At 37.8% G+C, this 27,704-nt stretch overlaps 2 protein-coding genes across 4 annotated transcripts in view; one reads left to right on the plus strand and one right to left on the minus strand.

Annotated features, from left to right (window-relative positions):
* The window catches only part of SUZ12 (SUZ12 polycomb repressive complex 2 subunit), a 40,726-nt gene extending 33,210 nt beyond the window's left edge, over nucleotides 1–7,516 (plus strand). For 2 of the 3 annotated variants that reach the window (XM_024564811.4, XM_053910542.2), the window contains 6 exons: nucleotides 1,348–1,439; nucleotides 1,628–1,771; nucleotides 2,312–2,469; nucleotides 2,800–2,998; nucleotides 3,470–3,549; nucleotides 5,215–7,516. In XM_024564811.4, coding sequence (XP_024420579.3) covers nucleotides 1,348–1,439; nucleotides 1,628–1,771; nucleotides 2,312–2,469; nucleotides 2,800–2,998; nucleotides 3,470–3,549; nucleotides 5,215–5,560 — 1,019 coding nt within the window. In that variant the 3' untranslated portion in view covers nucleotides 5,561–7,516. The remainder of the gene's footprint in view (nucleotides 1–1,347; nucleotides 1,440–1,627; nucleotides 1,772–2,311; nucleotides 2,470–2,799; nucleotides 2,999–3,469; nucleotides 3,550–5,214) is intronic. The other variant, XM_053910543.2, reaches the window with a different exon arrangement.
* A 10,245-nt stretch (nucleotides 7,517–17,761) lies between these two features.
* The window catches only part of CRLF3 (cytokine receptor like factor 3), a 32,995-nt gene continuing 23,052 nt past the window's right edge, over nucleotides 17,762–27,704 (minus strand). The window contains exons 7-8 of the mRNA XM_024564991.3: nucleotides 20,226–20,338; nucleotides 17,762–19,187 (exon numbers count right to left, since the gene is read on the minus strand). Coding sequence (XP_024420759.3) covers nucleotides 18,931–19,187; nucleotides 20,226–20,338 — 370 coding nt within the window. The 3' untranslated portion in view covers nucleotides 17,762–18,930. The remainder of the gene's footprint in view (nucleotides 19,188–20,225; nucleotides 20,339–27,704) is intronic.

The following is a 27,704-nucleotide window of genomic DNA, read 5'->3' on the forward strand; positions in this document are numbered from 1 at the left end:
CTCCAGAAATTATTCCTTGGGAAATATTTGACTTATTTAGAGAGAAAAATTATGAGCCATGGTAAATTAGGGTTCTGTTATATCAAACAAAATTTTGTGTTAAAGTACAGATCAATATTCCTGTATCCAAAATATATCTGGGAATTTTTTTTAATTGTAGAAGCATGATACAGAATATAGTATATATGTCATATATGATATAACACCTCCATATGAGGTCTGTAGATAGTCTATGTTGACTTGGGACAGATTTTTCCAGTTAAAAAATTTGCCTCAAATTCATGAATTAACTATTGGTTTTCAGAACTTTCTAGATTTTGAAATTGATACCTTGATAGAGCTTTGGGATTGTATGCTTTTTATAATTCATGTAAAACTTTGTGTATGTTGTAGAACTGAATTCAGTATTGCAGAGTGTTTTTATAATGTTAGAGCTGGAAGAGGATCATCATAACCTGAATTTTTCCAGGTTAAATTTTGAGTAATTTTTTAAGAGGGAAAACATTTACAAATGGAGTTAACTCTGCTGAGTTAAGGCCCAGGTTTCACTGATTTGTCATTTTGTATCTGCCTGATAGAAATGCTGTCCTTGGCCTGAGAGTATCCAGGTCTTAGTCTGTTTAAAGACAGAAAGCTTAAGATAGCTGTCTTTGACATTGACCTCTCATGTACATTTATTGTGTGCAAGTCATTATAAGAATCAGGTTAAAAAGATATTAAAAATGGCCTGTGTCAGAGAAAAGATTTCTCAAGTAAATTGTGGTCTGGGCACCTCTCAAAATACTGTGTGACCAGCCAGTCAAATAGGTGAAAAGAGTTTCAAAGAAACTGAGAAAAGTTTTATACAAGAATGTACATATAAAATAGTTATATCAGGGGAAATAACATTTTAAGTCTGTAAATACATATACCATTTATTGATTATCTTTTGAATTTGGAATGATTTTAATACATTTTTTATTAATATCTCTTAAACCAACACTTAGTGGATATCGACTCACTGCTTTGGATTGGGAATATAAAGACCCATCAAAACCACACTCTGATCTCAAAGTGCTTAAAACATTACAGTGACTACATACAATTATTTGGGGTTACTTTAATAATGATTCAGGGCATAAGAGGTGGTTTTTAAAGGAAAAGTATGGCTCCTGCCAATAAAGACCTAAATATATGATTAGGAATATTGATTAAGGGGGATTGTTCCCTTGAGGGTGAGAACAAAAATTGTATTAAATACCACAAGTAGAATTCTGTGAAACCTTTAATGTCTAATTATTTTCACAAGATATGTTACCTCGCCTAGAAGCAATTCTTTGAATTAAATATAAAAGTATGTATTTTCAGCTGTTAAAGAATCATTGACTACAGATCTACAAACGAGAAAAGAAAAAGATACTTCAAATGAAAACCGACAAAAATTAAGAATATTTTATCAGGTAAACATAGCTGACCTTTTTATAAATAGTCGTGAAATGCTTTTATTTTGCATGTTACATCTAAAATATTTCGGATAGTTAAAAGAATGTCTCTGTTTTTTCTTTTAACTAATTTTAAAGGTGATAATTGAAAAAAATATTTTGAGATGTATAAGCTAGAGCTTTGCTTTTTTTTGTTTGTTTTAAAGTTCCTTTATAACAACAATACAAGACAACAAACTGAAGCAAGAGACGACCTACATTGCCCTTGGTGCACTCTCAACTGCCGTAAACTTTATAGTTTACTCAAGCATCTTAAACTCTGTCATAGCAGATTTATCTTCAATTATGTTGTAAGTGACTTATTTTTTTCTTAATGTCATACATTATAAGACAATCTGTCTTTCAAAAATTGGATTCTGTACAGAATACCGAACTTTCTGCATTTGATGGATTGCTATATTGCGTGAGTTACAATGAACGATTCAGAGTTTACATATAGCACACCTAATACTGACTGACATAATCTTCAGATCAACCTTTTGAACTAAGTGGCAATTTCTGTATTCTTGTTCACACAAGAAATAACTTTGAAAATGTTACCAAGCCAATAAATGGCATGGCCAGGATTTTAACATAGATTTTTTTGACTCAAAGTTCTCTGACTTCCTGTTCCCCATGCTGGTATGTCTGGCTAATTATAGTTTACAAAACATTAAAAATTACAAGTACTCATCTTGCACATGTACTTCATGCCTTTTTTCAAATGCTAATTACAAGAAAGGGTGAAAAAAGGAACCACACACACTTTTTAAATAAATTGGAGCGATGGGTATTTAGGATAGGGTAATTAATAATTTGTTCCCCTAAACTCCTTGCCATTTTTGTTACAGTATCATCCAAAAGGTGCTAGGATAGATGTTTCTATCAATGAGTGTTATGATGGCTCCTATGCAGGAAATCCTCAGGATATTCATCGCCAACCTGGATTTGCTTTTAGTCGCAATGGACCAGTAAAGAGAACGCCTATCACACACATTCTTGTGTGCAGGTAGGTGAAAAGGTCATACAACAAAAGTTTATTCTCTGGCTTTATTGACGATAGTGGAGGAACAAAGGGGAGCATTAGCTAGGTCTCTGGGTGCTATATTGCTTTATAGCCCTGGCTCCTTCTTCTGTGGGGTTTTCTTACTTCCTCCTTACAACTTTTTCCTGTTTTAAATGTTAATGTCACTACTGCTGCAGTGGTTGGGGGTATTAAAGAATTCTCCTAGTAGATCTAGCTACAAAGCTCTAAGAAAGGAATGTAATCTATTTAGTGTGAAATATAAAGAGCCCTATCCCTATCACTTAATATTACATCAACATTTCTTTTCATTAGGCCAAAACGAACAAAAGCAAGCATGTCTGAATTTCTTGAATCTGAAGATGGAGAAGTAGAACAGCAACGAACATACAGTAGTGGACACAATCGTCTGTATTTTCATAGTGATACTTGTTTACCTCTCCGTCCACAAGAAATGGAAGTAGATAGTGAAGATGAAAAGGATCCTGAATGGCTAAGAGAAAAAACCATTACAGTAAGTATTATTTTTTATTATTATTTCAACAATGATTTTAGAATTTTATGATTAAATTACTTTGTTTGAAAACTATTATTTAATAATATGAACTAAACTTTTGACTTAGTGTAAAGGAACTTTTTCTAAATTAAGGAATTTAGGAATACACAATTTATAATTGTGTCATTTAAATAGTTGGCAAGTAAAGGAAATACATATTTTCTTTTTGTGATTTTAATAGTGTGTTCCTATTATTTATAGGTAACTAGTTAATAACTTAGGAATTCCTTTTCAAAATTACTGCTTAAGTAGTCATTTTTAAGAAATGTTGCCACTTTGCTGTATAAAGAAGTTGTGGTATTTTGAGTTACAAAAAAAATCTGCTTTTTACATTCTCACAATTTTTTCTTAGAAATACCAATTATATTTATTCTGCATTTAATAGGTGTTTTTCTTTTTCTTCCTTTTTAAACATTTTTTTATTTTTAGCAAATTGAGGAATTTTCTGATGTTAATGAAGGAGAGAAAGAAGTGATGAAACTATGGAATCTCCATGTCATGAAGCATGGGTAGGGTATTTCTAAATTTAAATATTCCATTTCCTTTATATCCTATTTGCTGCCTCACATTCTATGAATCTACGTCTGTTAGAATCTTATATAAAATTGTTTATTTAGATATAATGTGTCCTAAATCTTATCCTAATCCAAAGTATTATAATTGCATTGAGAAAAATGGTGATGCTCAGAGAATGTATAAAGAAGGTGCAAGCTCTAACAGCAGATTTTTATTTTTAATATGTCCCAGTTTTTAATTTTCATTCATTTTATTGCCAGGGAATACAAAAATAAAATGCCAAATGCTATGTTCCTGGAAATCCTGCAAATTACTTATCACAGTTATTATCATAATTTTTAAAAATTGCTTAATTATTCAGAATAAAATGTAACTAGCTTTTCTGATTACCATTTCATAGGAGGCAAGGTAAAACAATCCTTATTTCTCATGCCTTTGTGGCCACAGTATGTTCCAAAGCATTGTTTTTCCTGCAGATCTGCCTCCTTCCTTGTGTGAACTATTTACTGTCAATACACATTTTCTTCTCTACCTTCATTATTATTAGATCCTCATTTAAAGCTTTCTTCTATAGCATCAGAGCCAAAGTTTTTTCATTTATAGATAAGTAAATGGGAGGGAACACTTTTGTTTCTTTACTCTTGGGAAGTAAAGAGTTATTGGTGCGTAAGATATCTGGGTGCATGGCCCATAACCCTTTTTTGTATACACGTACTGTCTTCATCTAAGAATAATTTTCACGTTTAGTGGGTCCTCTAAAAGAAAAATGGAAGATGGCAGATCACACGTATGGCTCGCATAGCATTTAATATTTACTATGTAGCTTTTTACAGAAAATATTTGCCTGTTCCCCAGTTAGGGGAACTAAGTTAGGAGTCAAGTATGTATGCAGAGGCTTGGGTTAAATCTCTTTTTCCTTTTGTTCTGATATGCCAATTTCAAGATAAAATTTTAGTTGCATTTTATTGAGTTCTATTTTAATTCTTTGATCTAAATGTTTTAGCACAACTCTTGGGGGTTCATTATATACCGGCATAATAAAGTGAGGGGTAGCTGGGTAAACTATTCAGATATTTAAAATTTTTGTAGGAAGGCCTTATTGAGTCTATTGTACTCTCAGCTCCAGTGGATAACTGAGCAGCCTTTCTCCTATTTGGTTCTGTCAAATTTTATTCATTGTACATGCCCCCAACTCACTTTCCACCAATACAACCTCACTGTTGTCTCATTTATTATTTGTTGTGACATCTTCATTTTTTCAGAGATTTACCATGAACTGAAAATGTAGAGAGACTGCTTCCAAAATAGGAAAGTATGTCAAAATCAAGGGATAGAATAAAGGGCATAGTGTATACATGTAGAATTAGTGAAAGTTGTGCTGGCAAGAGAAAATATTTTACACTTTTAATACTGCCATGTGTGATTAGGAAAAACAAATGACATCTATTTAATAAGCTCTGATTATATTACATCTCTTTAAATTTTTAAAATGGTAAGCTCATTCAGGTTATTGAATCTCACTTTCACTATAGTTTTACTTCTTGCTAAATCATCACTAGATTTGGATAGTCTTACTGTTCTATAATGGTTATCCCTGTTCCATTTGACAGAAATGCTTTGTATCACTATTGATATTTTGTGTTGTTTTTCTTAAATAGGTTTATTGCTGACAATCAAATGAATCACGCCTGTATGCTGTTTGTAGAAAACTATGGACAGAAAATAATTAAGAAGAATTTATGTCGAAACTTCATGCTTCATCTAGTCAGCATGCATGACTTTAATCTTATTAGCATAATGTCAATAGATAAAGCTGTTACCAAGCTCCGTGAAATGCAGCAAAAATTAGAAAAAGGAGAATCTGCTTCCCCTGCAAATGAAGAAATCACCGAAGAACAAAATGGGACAGCAAATGGATTTAGTGAAATTAACTCAAAAGAGAAAGCTTTGGAAACAGATGGTGTCTCAGGGGTTTCAAAACAGAGCAAAAAACAAAAACTCTGAAAAGACCTAACCTTGTGTTGTGGACAAACACTGAAATTGCATTCTAGAAAGTTCAGCGTTTGGTTTTTGTTTTTTAATCACAGGTTCCAAACAGGCATTGTTAGATGAAGTAAATGATTTCAACAAGGATATTTGTATCAGGGTTCTACTTCACTTCATTGTGCATCATTACATGTGTATCAATTTTATTGATGTCGTTAAAACATTCTCTTGTTTGGGCATGAAAAGCAATACTTCAAAGAAAGTATTTTTAACTCGAGCAATTGTCTTATGAAATAAATTGATAATGTAGAAATTTCATATATTTAAATTTTAATGTTTTTTGCATTTGTGATCGGCTGTTTTCCTATTTTGTAATTGTGAGAGATTTTCATGGGGAGGGAAAATTGAAATGTGATACCCTTTTTTAAAAACTGAAGATTTTTGTGACATGTTGCATTGCCACTTGCAATCAAAATTTGATCCTTGATTTTGAAATCATTAATCAATTTAAAATGAAAAATTAAAAGGTATTTTGCATTGCATACTTTTATTTTACAATTTTAAAGTAGCACTTCTTCATCTTATGCCTGTTTGAGATGTTAATTTTTCATGTTCTACAGTGAAATGTCATGTTGGTTTATAAGGTTACTTACCGTTTGTTTTTATGTGGATAATTTTAGTGCATTGCTCACCCAGTATGTTTTTTAAACTTGAATGTTTTGCTGTTTATCCCCCCCCCCACTTACATAATCATATGGAAAATTAAACTGTCCACATTAGGATTGTAAATCAAGTGAAGAACAAATTTGAGATTCTTAAGATGCCACATTGAAGGGAAGAAATGTTCTATAAAAACGAAACAAAATGTTACATTTTTTTCTTTGCAAGGATGTCTTTGTAATGTGTTTCACAATTAGAATATTCAATACAGATGAGCTGACTTGAATTATTTTGAGTAATTTGCCCTGTGTTATATGTGTTTTATGCACATATTTGCAGTTGGATTTTCTCCAACAGAAAGTGGTTTCACTACTGGCACATTAATAAACACCAATAGATTTTTATTCCAACAAGCACTGTGGTTGAGTAACATCACCTCAATATTTTATTATCCTTAAAGATAATTGCATTTTCATATTCTTTATTTATAAAGGAACAATGCTGCTGTAAATACAGGTATTTTTAATTTTTTAATTTCATTCCATCACCATCGGATGCAGTTCCCTATTTTGTTTAATGAAGGGATATATAAGCTTTCTAATGGTGTCTTCAGAAATTTATAAAATGTAAATACTGATTTGATTGGTCTTTAAGATGTGTTTAACTGTGAGGCTATTTAATAGTGTGGATGTGATTTGTCATCCAGTATTAAATTCTTAGTTACTGATTTTTGTGTTAAAAATATAGGAAAGAGGGAAACTGCAGCTTTCATTACAGACTCCTTGATTGGTAAGCTCTCCCAATGATGTTATAGTAAACTCTGATAATGCCTCTGGATAGTGGATGTTGAGCATTTCTCTCGGGCTTTAATTTGCTAAAGCTGTGCACATATGTAAAAAAAAAAAAATAGATTATTTTAGGGGAGATGTAGGTGTAGAATTATTGCTTATGTCATTTCTTAAGCAGTTATGCTCTTAATGCTTAAAAGAAGGCTAGCATTGTTTGCACAAAAAGTTGGTGATTCCCTCCCCCAAATAGTAATGAAATTACTTCTGTTGAGTAAACTTTTTATGCCATCTTATAATAAAAGCTGAAAAATCCCTTTGTTTCTATTTATAAAAAAAAATGCTTTTCTATATGTACCCTTGATAAGAGATTTTGAAGAAATCATGTAAGATGATAAAGCATTTGAATGGTACAGTAGATGTAAAAAAATCAGTTTAAAAGAACGTTTGTTTTTACATTAAATGTTTATTTGCAATCAAATGATTTTGTACATAAAGTTCAATAATATAAAAGTTGTATTGTTTTGTGTTTGTTTACGGATGGTTAATGTGTGCACTGACACTCGGCTTTTTTAGCATAGTAAGGATCCGAAGTACATACATCAGTCAGGTGAAAGAAAGAAGGGAGCCTCCAGAACTGGGAAATAAATGTCTTTGGTTTCAGCCAAAGGGGGGAAAAAATTAAGAGAAAAGCTTAATGTGAAACCTTTCAGTTTTAGTAACATCAATTTCAAATTAAGTGTGTTATGTCCTTTATAGTAGTACAAAATAGGTCAATACTGAAAGTTACCCATCTTTGGTTGTGGATTCTTTTTTCATTTCCTTTTAAATGAAAAAGAGTATCTTGACTATCAAAAAGCTCAGACTAGAGAGGAATACAAATGACAGTTATAAAGTGGTATTGTGTGATACAATTATATACTACATTCCATGAGGTCAGTAGTTGTAGAAGTTAACTCGAAGAGTTGGGGAAAACGTGATAGAAGAGTTCACAATTCAGCTGGTCTTGCTTTATTTACTAGTAACAGCATTTTCTCTGTACAGGGTTTTGTGTATTTGAGCTGAGTGCCATCTTTTCCCAGAGCTCACCATGTGCATTCCTTTTAAGCACTTGATTCCTTTTCATTAGACTGCTAAGTCCATCTCACTGACCTTAGTACTGATGATCTTAGCTGGTGCTGGTATTTGCTGACGATGAGGGCTTTATGTACCATGGTAAAGGTCTGGATTTCAGGCAGTAGGAAGTAGTTAGAGATTTACTGCATAGATATGACAAACCAGTATGTATTTTATTTTTCTAAAGATTTTTTAAATTTAGTTTTAGAGGGGAAGGGAGAGAAACATAAATGTGTGGTTGCCTCTTGTGCCCCCTCCTACTGGGGACCTGGCCTGCAACCCAGGCATGAACCCTGACTGGGAATTGAACCAGCAACCCTTTGGTTTGCAGGCTGGTGCTCAGTCCACTAAGCCGCACCAGCCAGGGCCTAGTATGTATTTTAGGTGAGCCACAGTTACAAGAATTTGGGAGGGAAGGATCTCTACACAGGTAGAATCACTAGCATGTTGTTGTATACCACTGCTGGTCATGAAGTAAGTGCTTAAGAAGGTAACTGTTCAATGGTATTGCAATACAGAGGAATGAAAATGCACTAATAGAGTGATGAAGCCAAAAAAGAGTTGTTTAAAAAAGGAAGCAGTCCCATAACAGAAAATGAGTAAAATGGCAATTTCAAGGGAATTAAGTAATAGGAGACAGGATTAATGAGTTTATTAAATGGAAAATGAGCTGGGGAAATTTATCACAAAGAATATGTGAAGAATGCAGCTATAGCAAGAGGGGAACAGGCAATGGAAGGTTTTGGGGAGAGTGAGTGGGAAGATTGAGTATAGTCACAAACTGACTGGAAGAAACAAGACCAAAGATAAAAATTACCAGAAAAAGGAGTGAGATCAAGAACACAGATGGGTTCAGCTTGCTAAAGAAAGTTTACTAGTAACACTCGGCAAGGATTGGGGAAATAAGCACTCAAGACATTTCTGGTGGCAACTGAAAAAATTTAAATTTACAGTACTGAAGAGATATGGAAAAGTAAAAATGCTTTTAAATATAAGAATATAACTGATGAATTTTTTAAACACATTTTTGGTGGGAAAATAATAAGTACAATCTCTAGAGAGCAATCCAGTACTTTTCTATTAAAATGCATTTAACCTTCGCCCAAACTCGCCATCTTTCAGAATTTATCGTAGAGGCCAAGTAGGGAGACAGAATTTTTACCCCACCAGGCAGTGATGAGGAGCCCCACCCACTGTGATGACAAGAGGAGCCTGGACTTCCATCCCCACCAGCAGCAATGCTGTGTCTCCCCTTTCCCTCTCTGATGGGGTGGTTCAGAAAGAGTCTGTGGATTCAGAACTTTCACATCTAAAGTGCTGGGGCGACCACAAATGCAGTGTCAGTGGAGATCATGTAGGGAACCAAACTCCCACACCAATGCAGCAGCAGTAACTAAGAGTCTCCTATTGGCTGTCAATGGCGGCTGAGTAGCAGTGACACTTCTATTACCTCCATTTGGAAGTAATGAGGTAGCGCCCCTCCCCTCAATCTTCTGCTAGAGTGGTGTCAAAAAGCCAGCTGACCAACGTGTAAATAAGATCCAGAGTCTCAAAACACAAAAATGTCCACACTTCCACAGAAAAACACTTGCCACAACAAGAACCAGAAAGATCTCCAACTGAATGAAGACAATAGATAACACTAGGCTGACAGATACCAAAATTAACCGACAAAGATTTTAAAGCAGCTGCATTAGTTTTCTCCAGAAAAACAACCAATACAAAATTATGGAAGCTGAGAAATCTCATTATCTGCCTTCAAGGTGGGAACCCAGGAAAGCCAATGGTGTAGATTCCAGCCCAGATCCGAAGGCCCCAAAACCAGGAGTGCAGAAGATGCTCGGCCCAGCTCACCAGTCGGACAGTGAATTCAACCTTCCTCTGCCTTTTTGTCCTATTCAAGCCCTCAGCAGATTGGATGACGCTCCCCCATGTTGGGGAGGGCCATCTGCTTTACTCAGGCTATCAATTCAAATGCTAATCTCTTCCAGAAACGTACTCACAGACATGCCCATTAAAATGTTTTAACTACCTACCTGAACATCCCTTAGGCCAGTCAAACAGACAGCAAAGACTAACCGTCACAGCAACCACGATAAAAGTGTTTGAGTGAGGAATTATGGACACACTGGAAACGGGGGAAAACGAATGGCCTCAAGCAAATTGGAATACAGAGAATCTTTGCAGAGGAACAGACATAATGAAAAGCCACATGGACATTTTAGTTTAAAATTACAAAAAAATAATAAATTTAAAAAAATAAAAAGCTCTTAGGCCCAATAGTACAATGGAGGCAACAGAGGAATGAATCGGTGAACTGTAAGAACTGAACAGAAACAACCTAATCTGAACAACACAAAGAAAACAGACTTAAAAAAACAGAACCTAAGGAATCAGTGGGACTAAACCAAAGATGTGAATTTTATGTTACCGGAGTCCCAGAAGGAGCAGGAAAAAAAGGGTAGGGCCTAAAATAATGGCTGTAATCTCCCCAAATTGGACCAGAGACGTAAAACTAAAGATTCAAGAAGCTGAGGAAAACAAGATAACCCCAAAGAAATCCATGTAAAGACACAACAACATTAAATGTCTAAAAACTGAAGACAAAATCAGTGAAAGAGAAAAATGACACATATCTATAAAGGAAAATTAGAATGATACCAGATTTTTTCTTATCAGAAACCACGAGAAGTCCTAATATTTTTCAAGTACTGAAAGAAAAGAATTGTCAACCCAGAATCCTATACTCAGTGAAAATATTCTCCAGGAAAGAAGAGGAAATCAAGACATCATCAGATGAACAAAAACTAAGAGAATTTTACACTAGCAAACTTATCCTAAAAGAATAGCTAAAAGAATTCTCTACATAGAAGGAAATGATACAAGAGGGAATATTGGAACATTATGAACAAAGAAATAACATGGTAAGCAGAAAACAAGGCAAATACAATAGGCTTTCCATCTCTTCAGTTTTCTAAATATTTTGTGGTTAAAGCAAAAGTTATAACATTGTCTGATGTAGTTCTAAATCTATGTAGAGAAAAAAAGAAAGTTATGTTGTAAATGGGGGAAGAATAAAGCAAGGTAAGGGTTCTGTATTTCACTTGAACTGGTAAAATCCTGACACAAATACACTGAAAAGATATATATAGATATAGAGATATATCTATATATAAAGATATATATTTATCTATACATAAAGATATATATAGATAAATATACAAGGTCTGTCTAGAAGGTACCCAGCCATGTAATAGGAAAAACAGAGGCATTTATTGAAGAAGATACAAGAAATATTGTACATAGGACAATGACATCTCAGGCCCCTTCAAAGTAGGCACCTTGGGCCCTCACATAGTTCTCCCAATCACCACCAGCTGCCCCATCAGTGGTCTGACATCTCTTCCCTTTCAAAGGTCATTTTAGTTTTGGGAAAAGCCAAAAGTCTCAAGTTGCCAAATCTGGGCTATAAGGGGGCTGAGTCACCTGGGTGATTTGATGTTTTGCAAAAAAAACTGCACAAGGGGAGACAAGGGTATCAGGGGACTAAATGCTAGTGGAAAAAAACATATACAATAAAGATTAAACCTCTGCATGAGACGTGACGCGTAAGCAGACACGATGTCATGATGAAGCTGCCGATCACCAGTTGGCCATAGTTGTGGCCTTCTAAATCATCCGAATAGTTTCCGTGGAGGAATGTTCAAGTTTAATGCAAATTTTGATGTAGGTTAGTTGCTTTACTCGCTCAGTCATTTTGAATGGGATAGCCACACAGTACGCATGCTCACTCAACAGTGTCCACCACTGCCAATGACTAGGACAATGAAGTTGTCATTATTCACACATGCGCATTCCAGTCCACTCTCTTTGGCTGCCAGGTTACATTGATGTCATGCAAACCATTCTCATTATATTAACAATAGCTGGGCTTTTTCCGGACAGACCTCATCGTATAATGGGTAAGTTATATATATATACACAACATACATATGTAATATATAATACAGATATATTAATGCATATATACAGTAATGTATATATGTCTATAGACATTATGTATAATGCGTATATATATTAATATATATGACCTAGAACTACTAAAGAAGTTATACAAAGAGAAATTCTTAAAAACACTACAGATACATCAAAATGAAATTCTAAAATATGTTCAAGTAACCTATAAGAATGCATAAAAAGGAAAGCAGAGAAATGAAAACCAGAGAGAACAGAAAACAAGAAAATGAAAATAGCAGAGTTAAATCCTAACACATCAATAACATTATATGTAAATAGTCTAAACAGACCAAATGAAAGAGAGACTGACAGAATAAACAACAAAAACCCATGACCAAAGTATATGATGCCTACAAAAAACTCACTCCAAATATGATACAGACAAGTTAAAAGTAAAAGGATATAAAAATGTATATCATGCCAACATTAATTAGAGGAAAGCAGGAGGGACTATATTAATATCAGATAAAGTATACTGTGAAGCCAAGAAAACTACCAGAGACAGAGGGATACTACGATATGGTCAATCCACTAAGAATGTACAGAAATCCCCAGTGTGTGGTCATCAAACAAAAGAGCTGCAACAGCTGAGTCAAAACTGACAAAAAGAAAGGAAAGAGAGACAAGTCCACAATTATAACTGGAGACTTTGACATTGCCCTCTCAAAAATCGAGAGTAACTAGACAGAAAATTAGAGCCCTGGCTGGGTACCTCAGTTGGTTAGAGCATCGTCCCAATATGCCAAGGTTGTGGGTTTGATCTCTGCTCAGGGCACATACAGGAATCAACCAATGAATGCATAAATAAGTGGAACAACAAATAGATGTCTCTCTCTCTCCCTTCCACCCCCCCCCCCAAAATCAATAAATAAAATAAAATAAAAAAGAAAATTAACAGCAGAGTACAGACTTCTCAAGTACCCAAAGAACATACATCAAGGCTGACCATATCCTGGGGCGTAACATAAACATCACAAATTTAAAAGAACTGAAGTCACACAGAATGTGTTCTCCAGCCACAACATAATCAGAGTAGAAATCAACAGAAAGATAACAGGAAAAGCTCCAAACACACTCAGAAACTAAAAACATCCTTGGATCAAAGAGGGAATTTCAAGGGAAGGAGGCTAAGTTTACCAAATTGGCAGGATACAAGATAAACATAGAAAGATCAATTCAATATATTAGGAATGAGCATGTGGAAACCCAAATTAAAAATGCAATGCCATTTACAATTACTAAAAAAGAAACTTAGGTGTCAACATAACAAAATATGTACAAAACTTGTTTGTTGGAAACTACGAAATGCGGATAAAAGAAATCAAAGATCTAGCCCTGGCTGGTGCGGCTCAGTGGACCGAGAACTGGACAGCAAACCAAAAGGTCACTGGCTCCCTTCCCAGTCAGGGCACATCCCTGGGTTGCAGGTCAGGTCCCCTTTTGGGGGTGTGCAAGAGGCAACTGATCAATGTTTATCTCTCTTTCTCTCTCCCTCCCCCTCTCTCTAAACATAATAAATAAAATCTTTTAAAAAAAATTAAAGATCTAAATAGGAGTAGTATACTGAATTCATGATTTGGAAAACTCAACATAGTAAAGAGATAAATTCTTCACTGATATACAGGCTTAACACAATTTTCTATCAAAATTCCAGCAAAGTTTTTGTAGGTAAAGATTACTCTAAGATCTGCATGAAAAGACAATGGAACTGGAATAGCTAAAACAATTTTGAAAAAGATGAGTAAGAGGAATCAGGTCCACCTGATTTTAAACACTATAGAGCTCAGTAATCAGACTGTGCGGGCAGTGGCAGGGAGACAGACCCACAGATCGATGGAACAGCACAGAGAACGCAGAAACAGACTCACCCAAATACACCCAACTGATTTTGACAAAGGTGCAAAAGCCATTCAGTGGAGGAAAGATAGCCTTTGCAACAAACAGTGCTAGAGTCACTGGGCATCTACATGAACAGATATGTTCTCAAATGAACCTTAACCTAAGGCTTACCCCTTATACAAAAATTAAATCAAACATGTATCAGACTTAAATGTAATATGTGAAACTATCAAACTTTTAGGAAAAAACGTAGGAGAAAATCTTTGGGATCTAGGGCCAGTCAGAGTTCTTCTTAGACTTGACACCAAAAGCCTGATCTTTAAAAGAAAAAGTTAATAAATTGAACTTCATCAAAATTAGAAACTCTTGCTCTAGGAGAGACCCGGGTAATGGGCGGAAAGACATGCTACAGACAAGATATTTGCAAACCACATACCCAACAATGCACTGGTCCCTGGAATACATAAAGAACTGTTAAAACCTAATAGTAAATAAACAATCCAATTAGAACATGAGTAAAAGACTGTTCACTGAAGTGGACTTACTGATGGCAACATAAACATGAAAAGATATTCCGTGTCATGAGCTATCAGGGAAATAAAAATTAAAACCACAATGAGATATCACCACACATTTATCAGAAAGGCCAAAACAAGAAATTGACAACCAATACTGAGGATTCAAAGAACAAATTGCTAGAAGGAATGTAAAAATGGTACAGCCCCTTACTGGAAAGCAGTTTGGCAGTTTCAAAAAAGTAGAAAACGTGAAACTTCTCTGCACCCCTCAGGCCCTCGCTGCGGGCTCACTCACCACCTCCTCGCGATTCTGGGGCGGGGGTGCCCTCACATACACTGTTCTTACCTCCATCATGGCTGCAAATTCTTTCCCTTCTGCTTCCAATGCCAGCTCCGAGTTTATCAAATTTCTACTCGTTTTTTAAGATCTACTTTACTCCCTGACATCTTCAGGTAAATTCAATCTGTCCTTCCTCAGTGCTACTCCTGCAATTTCCTACCGTTTACCCCGTGGTTGGTTATTATCCACACCTGGGGCTCTCCCCTCAGTTTCGCCCCTCCCAGGAGCACGGCGGTGAAGAGCTCTGGCTCCAGAGCGAATAGGTTGGGGCTACAGTCCTAACTACACTAGTCACTGGTCATGACCTTAGCCAAATTAATTCTTTTGAGCAAATTAAATTTTCTCATTTGTAAGATAGAAATAACAGTAATGACAGTATAATATGTATGATATGTAGATTAAATGGGATAATGAATGAATTTTGAGAATTTAGCATTGTGTGTGGGCACATAGGAGGGGTTCAATAAACATCAATTTAAAAATATATATTTTTTATGTTATGCTATTACAGTTGTCCCATTTTTCCCCTTTATTCCCCTCCCACCTGCATTCTCCCCTTTCAGTTCATGTCCATGGCTCGTACATATAAGTTCTTTGGCTCCTACATTTCCTGTTCTATTCTTACCCCTGTGTATTTTCTGCCTACCATTTATGATACTTATTCTCTGCACCTTCCCCCCGCCACTCCCCAGGTGGTAATCCTCCATGTGATCTCCATTTCTGTGGTTTTGTTCCTGTTCTAGTTGTTTGCTTAGTTTGTTTGTGTGTTGTTGTTTTTTTTTAAGTTTGGTTGTTAATAGCTGTGAGTTTGTTGTCATTTTACTGTTCATATTTTTTATCTTCTTTTTCTTAGATAAGTCCCTTTAACATTTCATATAATAAGGGCTTGGTGATAACGAACTCCTTTAATTTGGTCTTATCTGGGAAGCACTTTATCTGCCCTTCTATTCTAAATGATAGCTTTGCTGGATAGAGTCATCTTGGATGTAGGGCCTTGCCTTTCATGACTTGGAATACTTCTTTCCAGCCCCTTCTTGTCTGCAAGGTTTCATGTGAGAAATCGGCTGATAGTCTTATGGGAACTCCTTTGAAAGTTAACTGTCTCCTTTCCTCTTGCTGCTTTTAAGATTCTCTCCTTATCTTTAATGTTGGCTAATGTAATTATGATGTGCCTTGGTGTGTTCCTCCTTGGGTCCAGCTTCTTTGGGACTCTCTGAGCTTCCTGGACTTCCTGGAAGTCTATTTCCTTTGCCAGATTAGGGAAGTTCTCCTTCATTATTTGTTCAAATAAGTTTTCAATTTTTTGTTCTTCCTCTTCTCCTTCTGGCACCCCTATAACTTGGATGTTGGAACGTTTAAAGATGTCCTGCAGGTTCCTAAGCACGTCCTCCTTTTTTTTTGAATTATTGTTTCTTCATTCTGTTCTGGCTGAATGTTTATTTCTTCCTTCTGCTCCAAATCATTGATTTGAGTCCTGGTTTCCTTCCCATCACTGTTGGTTTCCTGTATATTTTCCTTTATTTCATTTTTCATAGCCTTCACTTTGTCCTCTAATTTATGACCATACTCAACCAATTCTATGAGCATCCTGATTACCAGTGTTTTGAACTGTGCATCTGATAGGTTGGCTATCTCTTTGTCACTTAGTTGTATTTTTTCTGGAGCTTTGATCTAGTCTTTCATTTGGGCTATTTTTTTTTTTGTCTCAGCACACCTGTTATGCAGTAAGGGGCGGAGCCTTAGGTGTTCACTGGGGCGGGGCAACATGTCGCTGCTCTGTGACACTGTACACAGGGGAGGGGTCCAAGAGGGAGCAGTGCCGCTTGCTCTGCTCTCTGCTGCTCTTCAGTCACTTCCCCCGCTCCCCACAAGTAAATGGAGCTCTTCTGATACAATTCCTGGGTGAGTGGGCTTGTGTACGTTCTAGGACCCTGTGGGTCTCTCGGGAACTCTGCTGTGGGGCTGGGAGTTTCTCCTGCTGCCGCCTCAACCCCCACAGGTGTTTTCAGTCAGAGGTTTGAGGCTTTATTTCCCCGCACTGGAGCCCTGGGTTGCGCGGTCTGTCTCGCTCCCCAGTTGTTCCTCCCGGTTTATCTGCACATGAACGTGGCACTGCCCAGTCCGCCAGCCCCCGCCTTGCCATGAGTCCTCTCCGCCCCGCTGCCCGTCTCCGCCCCTCCTACCGGTCTGGGTGAGTGTTTCTTCTTTAACTTCTTGGTTGTTGGACTTCCGTACAGTTTGACTTTCTGTCAGTTCTGGTGTTTTTTTGTTTTTAAATTTGTTGTTGTCCTTTAGGTTGTACAAGGAGGCACAGTGTGTCTACCTACACCTCCATCTTGGCCGGAAGTCACTTCTACCCAATAAATATCAATTCTTATCATGGTTAACATCACCCAAACTCTCTTGTCCCTCCAAGCACACAGACTTGGAATACTAGGTTCCTTTATCTATTTCAAGAGAATGGCTTTTAACAAAATCTTCTGTTCACAGTTCAGGAAAAAATACCAATATTTAAATTAGTTTCAGAGCTCAAAATTAAAATCCAAACCTGTCTAAAATTAAATTAGGTTTAAGTCACTTCTGTGACTAGGAAGATTCTATAGGTATAAATTTAAGACGTCATTCTCCAATGGAGAAGAAGAAATGAAGGTGTTTGATAACTATTTGCTGAATGAAGACCATGAGATGACATTCTGGAGGTAACTCATCTACATTCATTCAGTCAGACATTCATGGTGCCCACGTCATGTGCCAGGCACTCCACTAAGTACCAGACAATATCTGTGTGAGTGAGCTTATCCATGGAATATTAATACCTTTCCACAAGTTACAATATCTGAATTAAAATGACTGGAGCCACAAGAAACTCTTTTCTCCCTCTACTTAAAAGTAAAGATTAAAATGAGATTCATCAAGTATCGTAGGAGAAAAAAAAATACACACATTTAACTTACAGTTTTTAATTTCGTTTCAGACAGTTTTCCCAGGCAGCTACATTCTAGTATGTCTCCAATGAAAGATGACTCACTTATACATAAAAAGGCAAGTGAAAAAGGTCGATTGTCTCACAGGGAATTTGAATCCCCAAATAAATTATTTTACAAAAATATCAAACTTGCTTTTCTACTGTTAAAAAAAATTTTTTAAATTCACATTAAAAAAAATCTACAGGTTGGTATATAGCAAGGTAAGATAATCATTTTTACATACTAAGTAAGTCCTTCAAATAAATATTTTACACAAGTTTAAGTTGCCAAAAATAGGTCAAGTATTTACCCTATACATTTGCTCGGCCCACTAAGACCATGTACAAAACTGACGACAAACTGACTGCAGCCCATCCCCTAAACACAGTCGTTTGCACAGCACTGCAGCTGGGTCTGCGCTTGTACATGTTACACACATGTGAAATGGCTAACACCACTGTGCACGCTACTCCCACAAGTAGTTTTACCCTGTGAAAATCCTTTAGCCTAGCATGAATCAAATTGTAAGAAAAGAACAAAAGAAAACATTTTGCCTATTGTAGACATTTGCTCAGTAATTACAAAAAAGATGCAGAAATTATCATGCTTTGGGGGCTTTAAGAATACTGAACACGAGATAAAACTCAATACCGCTTACACACACGTGAATACAGAGAGCATACACAACACTCACGTGGAGAGCGCACAAGGGAGCGCGTGTCACAGAGCCCGGGCTTCCCCTGGCCTGTTCCTGTTGCTCCACATGGGGCTCTCACATGGCCTTGGGCCCTTCGAAGACGGAGATTTAATAAACTAATGTTACATTCATTTTTCTGTTCTAAAACCAACTTGACAAAGTAAAGTGGAGGGTGGAGGGCTTTATCTCACATTTGAAAAGCCAATTTGATTTTTATTGTGATGTGGTATTTTTAATTAACACTACGCTAAGAATAAAAATGACTGCATTATGGTTTTGTCCACAATATTCAAGTCTCTTATTGCTGAAATATTCCAAAATAAGTCCAATAAACAATTTCCACTTCCAGTGGCTTAACTGAGAGATGTTGTTCTTGTTTTTTTCAATTACACATTAGGATGACAGCAGCTACATTAAAATCTTGTAAACCAAAGCCAATCACCCAAAAATCTAGAACACCAATACTTTCCATCCCGGATAGAAAAATGAACATCCAAAGTAAAGAGAGCCACAAGATTGATCGAGTAACCAATCAAAAACCACTTCTCTGTTATTTGAGCTAATAGTTACTCGAAGCTTGAAGTTCCCGCCTTCGTTATTATTGGTGGTTCCTAGAGTCACAGCTTCAATGTCAAATGTGACAGTGGACCCAGTGGTAACGGCAGGCAACTGATTAGTCATTTCTTTTCCATTTACAAAAACTGCACCTAGAATGTTAAGGTAAAAAGTCATTTACATGTGAGCAATAACTAAGAACTGAAATAGACTCCAGAATATTGAGGACACAGCTAATTTCCTAATTCAAATAAAGAAAACATTTTGGAACGCCAACTGGTCAAAGATAATGCATTTAATTAACCCTCATCCTCATGACAGGAAGAAAAAGTTAAAGCTTTAATAACATTTCAGAGCTCTGGTCAAGGGGCTGCTCTTTTAGCACAGAGACTGGAGGCTGTGGCCAAGTGCGCAGTGCAGACTGGCTGTGCCACGTTTCCACCACACTTGAAAATTAGACTTTCCTTTTTAGAAAACTCTTATTTACTGATTTGACAGAGAGGAAGAGTGGGGAGAGAGAGAAACACTGATGTGTTATTCCCTTATTGATGCATTCACTGGTTGCTAAAAAAAAAAAAAAAACACCAAAAACAGAAACCATGAATTCCCCATATGGATGGCTTCAAAAGAAACTTGATTCCATTGTAAAATTACATCCTGTGGAATAGCAAGACTGTTTCACATGGAATAAAGAAGAATCTTGTTCTACCTCTACTGCCTCACCCACACAAAATATGAACGTGTCTTAACATGACTTTTGAAAGTGTAATCACCATGATGTAAGGAACCAAACCACCTAGGGAAATATAAGAAATTAAGTAAACTCTCTTCCTAGCGCCCAAATCTGTGGTGAATTTAGATGACCTATGCACACAGAATGCAGAGGCGACTCCCTGCAGCAAATCCCAGCCCACCCACCTCCAGTTATTTAACCTTTCTGTGGCTCCGTTTTCATCGCCTATAAAATGGAAATACTACTACTCTCCACTCCAAAAATCTGTGAAAGGGATTAAACAATTTATTATTTATAAAGGGTATATAGAACAATGCCTGGTACATAGCAGCCATGCAGATATGTCATTAAGATCCGTATCTTCTCATCTCCTGCTATAAATGTGTGATACTGGGGCAGACTTGCATCTTGCTATAGTCATTCACATACTTCAAAGAGAATGAGAGTAATTTCTCACCATTTGTACTAATGCACACTGCTTGGTCCCGCTGCAGAGAGTCATATCCGTTCTGTTTTTCCGCACACACGCCTATGCTATCTCTTCTGTCTGGTTGTCCCACAGTTTCAACTCTGCAAACGTAGAAAGATCATTCAGTCTTTTTTTAACATGATATATAACAGCTATTAAGCATAAAAACAATAATCTCATCACAACTGCTCTTAATAATAGCTAACAATTACCTAGTATTTCAGGCACTGTTCTAAAAACTTTGCATTTATCTACTGGATTGGCCACAAAGTTCACTTGGTTTTTCCGTGCAATGGCTCTGGTAGTGCTTAGTTGTCTTTAACGTCATTCGAAACAATTTTGTGTTGTGACAACTGTTATAGCAGTGTGCCTTTTTTAAAAACTTACCGAAATTGGTGAATTTTTGTGCAGCCATTTTATTTTTTATTTGTAAGTTTTTTAAAGATTTAATTTATTTTTTAGAGAGAGGGGAAAGGAGAAAGAGAGGGAGAGAAACACTGATGTGTGAGAGAAACATTCACTGGTTGCCTCTTGCACACCCTCAACTGGGGACCTGGCCTGCAGCCAGGAACATGCCCTGTCAGGGAATCAAACCGGCTACTTTTCGGTTTGCAGGCCGGCGCTCAATTCACTGAGCCACACCAGACAGGGCTGTGCAGTCATTTTAATATTGAAGGTGTAAGAAGATATGCAACATTTTCAGCATGTCTGGGCCTGTCTTGCCTCATGCTTTGGACTTTTCCAAAACCTCTCAAACCAGCAACATCTGGCCTCTGTGTATGTCTTACTTCTTGCTAAGTGTCCCCAGGCCCTGCACTAGTGGCAGCCAGCCTTGGTTCACAGCTTGGCCTCTCCTGGGTACCTCTAAGACCAACACAAGTAGCAGCCATCTGCAGAATGCTCTGTAGCTTATGCCAGGTGTTCTGGGCAGGGCAAAGGCGGTGGCTGACTTTGCACCTAGCAGGAGGCACACCTGGTGGACAGCTACAGACCATGCTGATTATAATCCTACCACCCCCACAAGCGACACACTCAAGGTGTGGACTTGGTGAGCGCCAAAACCCCAATGAAGCAAGTCCTGGTCCATAGGGTTGACTCCTGCACAGCAGCTGTAGTCGCAGCTGGTCCTCACAGCCAGCTGGCGTGGGGGTCAGTCCCTCCCCGTGATGCCAACAGCAGTCAAGGCTCAACTACAACAGAACAATGCACACGGCTCACACAGGCGCACATCTGGAGCACCTGGCTCAGGTGACTGGGGAGGCTGTGCCACTAGGCCCAACAGGACACCTATTATACAAGGTCACTCTGCCAAGGCCAGGAGATGTAGCAGCTCTACCTAATATATAGAAACAAATACACGGAAGCAACCAAAATGCGGAGAAAAATAAACTGGTCCCAAATGAAAGAACAGGAGAAATCTCCCGAAAAAGAACTAAATAAGCCCTGGCTGGTGTAGCTCAGTAGATTGAGTGCAGACCTGAAAACCAAAGGGTTGCGGGTTCATTTCCCAGTCAGGGCACATGCCTGGGTTGCAGGCCAGGTCCCCAGTGCGGGGCACACAAGAGGCAACCACACATTGATGTTTCTTTCCCTCTCCTTCTCTCTCCCTTCCCTTCTCTCTAAAAATAAATAAATAAATAAATCTTTTTTAAAAATTAAAAAAAAAAAAAAAAGAACTAAGTGAAATGGAGGGAAGCCAACTACCAGATACAGAGTCCAAAACATTGGTTATAAGGATGCTCAAGGAACTTGGTGAGAACTTCAACAGTGTAGAAAAAAAAAGGACCAGTCAGAAATGAAGACTACACTAACTGAAATAAAAAATTATTTACAGCAAATCAACAGTAGACACTGAACTGAGAATCAGTTCAGTGATTTAGAATATAATAAAGCAAAAACAACCAACCAGAACAGCAAAAATAATACAAAAATATGAAGATAGTGTAAGAGCCTCTGGGACAACTTCAAGCATATCAGCATCACATTATGAGGGTGCCGGAAGGAGGAGAGAGAGAGCGAGAAATTGAAAACCTACTTGAAAAAATGATGACAGAAAACTTCCCTTACCTGGTGAAGGAAATAGACATACAAGTCCAGGAAGTACAGAGAGTCCCAAACAAGATAAATCCACACCAAGATACATCATAATTAAAATGTAAAAGGTTAAAGACAAAGAAAGAATCTCAAAAGCAGTTAGTTGCATATAAGCAAGTTCCCATAAGACCGTCAAGGGATTTCTCAATAGAAACTTTGCAGGCCAGAAGGGATTGGCAAGAAATATTCAAAGTGATGAAAAGCAAGGACCTACACCCAAGATTACTCTATCCAGCAAACCTATCATTTAGAACCAAAGGACAGATAAAGAGCTTCCCAAACAAGAAGAAGCTAAAGGAATTCATTACCACCAAACCAGTATTACATGAAATGCTAAAGGGTCAAGAAGGAGGAAGGGCGGGGAAGGAAGGGAGGAGGAGAAGGAGGAGGAGAAGGTCAAATGTGAACAATAAAATGGCAATAAATATATATCTATCAACAATTGAATCTAAAAATCAAAATAAACGAACAAGCAGAACAGAAACAGACTCTTAGATACAGAGAACATGCTAATGGTTGCCAGGTGGGAGAGGAGTTGGGAGGATGGGTGCGAAAGGTGAAGGGATTAAGAAGTACAAACTGGTAGTTACACATTAGTCATGGGGACGTAAGGTACAGCATAGAGAATAACTATGTATGGTGTCAACAGGAATGAAATTATCAGGATGATTACTTGGTAAGCTTTATAATGTCGTCACTGGGGAGTACACCTGAAACTAATATAATATTGTATGTCAACTGTAACTGAAAAATAAAAAATGACTGAAAAAATAAAATGTTTATCCATTAAAAAATGTGATCTAAAAAAAAGCCCCAAAATAAAAAAAATAAAACCCTGTTTTTACACCTCTAGGAATGAAAAAGAACAAGATAAGCCCAAAGTTAGCAGAAGAAAGGAATAAAGAATAGGAAATAATCAACAAAGCTAAGAGTTGGGTTTTTGAAATTATCAATAAAACTGACAAACTTTTAGTGGATTAACTAAGATAAAGAAGATGCAAATAAAGTCAGAAATGGAAGAGGAGTCATTACAACTGATTGCACAGAACTTAAGAGGATTATAAGATACTCCCATGAACAATGTACACCAAAGTTAAACTAAGAAACATGGATAAATTCCTACAAATATAACCTACCAAGACGGATAGTGAAGAAAGAGAAACCTGCCTGGCCAAGGAGCTCAGGTGGTTAGAGCATTGACCTGATGCACCAAGGTTGTGGGTTCGATCCCTGGTCAAAGCACATACAAGAAACAGACAAAGGATGCATAAGTGAATGGATCAACAAATTGATGTTTCTCTCTCTCTTCCTGTCTCCCTAACATTAATCAATACATAAAAATATTTTTTAAAAACAAAAGAGAAAACCTGAATAGACTTATAACTAGAAAGCACAATAAATCAATGATCAGAAACCTCCCTGACAACACACACATACACCAGGGCCAGGTCCAATTGGCTTCATAGTATCCTCAAACAACATCACAAAAAGATACAAGAAAAGAAAACTAACTACAGGCCAACAACTCTGATGACTATAGATGCAAAAATCCTAAACAAAGTACTACACTGTTGATGGGAATCTGAAATGGTACAGCTGCTATGTAAAACAGTATGAGGGTTCCTCATAAAATTAAAAATAGAACTACCACATGATTTGGCAATTTCACTTCTGGGTATATATCCTAAAGAATTCAGTGCACTGAAAAGAACTCAATATTACTTCTATGATATTCCAGTCGGATATGCATAACCTGAGTCCAATCATTAGGAAACATTAAACAAACTCAAATTGAGGGATATTGTATAAGATATTGGCCTGCAATCTCCAAAGTTGTCACTATCATAAAAATTAAGAGAAATGGAGAAACTGTTCCAGGTCAAAAGAGACTAAAAAGCCCTGGCTGGTGTGGCTCGGTGGACTGAGCGCCGGCCTGCGGACCAAAAGGCTGCCATTTCGATTCCCAGTCAGGACCCGTGCCCGGGTTGCGGGCTGGGTCCCAGGTTAGAGGCAATGAGAGGCAACCGATGTATCTCTCACACATCAATGTTTCTCTCCCTCTCTTTCCCCCTCTCTTCCCCTCTTTCTAAAAATAAATAAGTGAAATCTTTTTTTAAAGGAAGAGACTAAAGAGACATGACAACTGATTATACTACATGATCCAAGATTATTTTTTCTATAAAAAACATTAATTGAAATAATTAAATCTGATAAGGTCTGTAGGTTAGATACTAGTATTATATCAATGATTACCTATTTTTATAAAATACTGAAAATGATTTGGGGGGAAAAAAGTAGAGAGAAAACGATGAAGCAAATATAGTATTGAGGAATCTGAGTGAAGGGTTTTGGAATTCTTTGTATTATTCTTACAATTTTTCTAAGCCTGAAATTATGTTTTATAAGATTTTAAAAACACACAAAATACTATATGGATAAATATATATGTAGAAGGGATATGAGGAACACAAGATACATGAATTTTATCCCCAATATTTCTAATATTTTGTTTCTCTGAAAAAATAAAAACAGGCTAATATTATTAGTTCTGAATAGAGGATAGCAGCTGTTTTTTACATTATTGTGCAATGAAGAATTTGGCTTGTCTTGATCCTGGAAAGTAACCTCTAAACCACTAGAATTTCCCAAGTGATAGGAGAATCTTTGTTATTCGTGGTGGGCCCCCAGACCAGACTCATACTTTATGCTAATGAGGTGCTCAGGTGGGCCCCTAGATAGTTGATGCTAACAATCTGATTCAGAATGGGAGCAGGTCACCCCAGAAAGACCCATAATGTCATTAGAGGTTTGAGGCTTTGAGCTACATAATATCAGCCCAACCTCCTGGGAGGGCAGGGGAGGTGAACACTGAGTCAAGCAGGGAATGATTTAATCAAAGATGCCTCCATAAAAAAACCCCAATAGCCCTGGCTGGTGTGGCTCAGTGGATTGAGTGCCGGCCTGTGAACTAAAGGGTGGCTGGTTGGATTCCCAGTCAGGGCACATGCCTGGGTTGAGGGCCAGGCCCCCAGTAGGGGGCGCACAAGCGGCAACCACACACTGATGTTTCTCTTCCTCTTTCTCTCCTTCCCTTCCCCTCTCTAAAAATAAAAAAATAAAATCTTTTTAAAAATCCCCAGTAAAAATCCTGGACACTAGAGTTGGAGTGAGCAGCCTCGGTTTCAATGCTCTTTATGTACTGCCATGCTAGAGGCCATGCAGCCCGGAACCTTCCCGGACCTTCCCCTCTGCCTCTCCCCCTTTGGTGGGCTCTGATCTGTTCCCTCCCGCTATAGTAAAACTGTAATCAGAAATGTAGTTGCTTTCCTGAGTTCTGTGAGTCACTTTAGTGAATTACAGAACCTGATGGTGGCTGTGGGACTCCCAGAGACTTGAAGCCATCTGTGTACAGTTAGAAGTGAGGGTGGGCCCTGGGGACCCCTGACCTTGCAGGTGGCATCTGAAGTGAGGACAATCTTTCAAAAGACTGTGCTCTTAACCTTCAGTGTGGACAAATCATTAAAATTTTCTTTTTTTAATTAATATTAGAACACTGAATACAATTTATTCCTCCTTTCTGCTAATATATTTGCTGTTGTGTTTTCATCAACTGTAGAAAAGATTCACTTCTCTTTTTAATGTTTTCCTCTTATCCTATCACCGCACAGAACTACAAGCATTCATTTTGTGTCATCTGTATTAATTAATTGGGTTTTCTTGTCATAGTGGGAGGGGTGTAAGGAAGTGGGTGGGAAACCAGAGGAACTTTCAGATTCACAGCTTGATGCCTGTCCCCCACTGCTGTAGGAATGTGTTGCCTTATGGTGTGGCGGGGGGCTCCCCTGTGAAGCACTGTCTCCTCTGACACTCAAAACCTCCTCTGGTTCAAGAGTTTCTATTGCCAGACCGGAGCTTCTCTGGCTTCTCAAAAGGCTACTTCACAGACCATTGGCACCAACAGACCTAATTCTTGTTTTCGAAGATGATGCACTCTGGACTCCCCTGGGCATTTCCCACTTCTCTCTGTTTCCTCAAGCAGAGCCCCTGAGCACTGGCCAGTCACAGCCCTGTTTACAGTCTTAGGGCGGGGCCTTCTCGCTCTGGGACTGAGTATTTGGAGACTTCGGACACTGGCCCCTCCACATTCAGCATTTTTTTTCTCAGCAAACTGTCAGGATTTCCTCAATGGATTTCCTGCCTAGCTGTGGCTTAGGAAGTACTGACCACTAATTTGGAATATAAGTTTTCTGTATCTCGCAATTTTGTTGAAAAACCACTTATGAGTCCTCTCACCTCTATTCTTCTTATTACTCCAAAGATTCAAAAAGTGAAAAAATTCAGAACTAAGGTGCTACTGTGAGTCTACTGGTCCCAGAAGTTCCCTTTCTCTCTCTTGAACCCACTCGGGAAAAGGCTTCACCTCTACAGCTCCCCTGAAACTGCTCGGTCACCGCCCTGAAAACCCAGAGGTCAACTGTCAGACCTGTCCTCACCCATGGACCTGCAACAGCTGACACAATGGATCACTCTTGAAACACTCCCTCCAGGCCACCCACTCTTCCTGCCTCCCTCCTCACCTGCTACTGCTCTTCAGAACCCTGTGCTGGTTCCTCCTTTTCTCCCCAACAATGTCTTTTATCTACATTTATTCCCTGGCTGATCTCATCCAATTCCACAGCTTTAAATCCTTATCTATATGCTAAATATTCTCAAGTTAGTATCTCCAGCCTGGCCCGTTTCATTGAGCTCCAGAATTACTCATCTGACTGTCTACTCCACATCTTCCCTTGTACGTCTAATAAGAAACTCACATTTAATTTGTGAAAGAATAAATGATATTCGCCCAGAAATATGCTCCTCCTACCTCAGTAAATGGCAATTCTATCCTAACAGTTACTGAGCCCAAAACCCCTGGCAGCCATACCTGACTCCTTTCTTTCTGACATCCCGCAACCAATCCTTCAGTCAATTGTGCTAGTTCTTCCTTCCAAATGTATCCAGATTCTGATCACTTACCACTACCTCCACTGCTTCTCCCTGGTCCGAGCCACCACTAGCTCCCACCGAGATCACTTTTACATCCTTCTGACTGGTCTCCCTCCCTACCCATATCACTTTACAGACTATTTTCCATATAGCAGCCAGAATGACCTGTAAAACATTTGTCAGATGATGTCATTCATTTGCTCAACATCCGTCAATGGTCTCCTGCCTCACTGAGTCCTACTGGGCTAGACTACCAGGATTTGAAACTCAGCATCACTATGAACAATCTGTACAACCTCAGGCAGGTTGCTTAATCTTTGAACATCTCAGTTTCCACATCCATAAAATGCATCTACTTTGTGAGGACACAATGAGGATTTATAGACA

This window comes from Desmodus rotundus, chromosome 9 (assembly GCF_022682495.2).
Source record: "Desmodus rotundus isolate HL8 chromosome 9, HLdesRot8A.1, whole genome shotgun sequence".
Taxonomy (NCBI): Eukaryota; Metazoa; Chordata; class Mammalia; order Chiroptera; family Phyllostomidae; genus Desmodus; species Desmodus rotundus.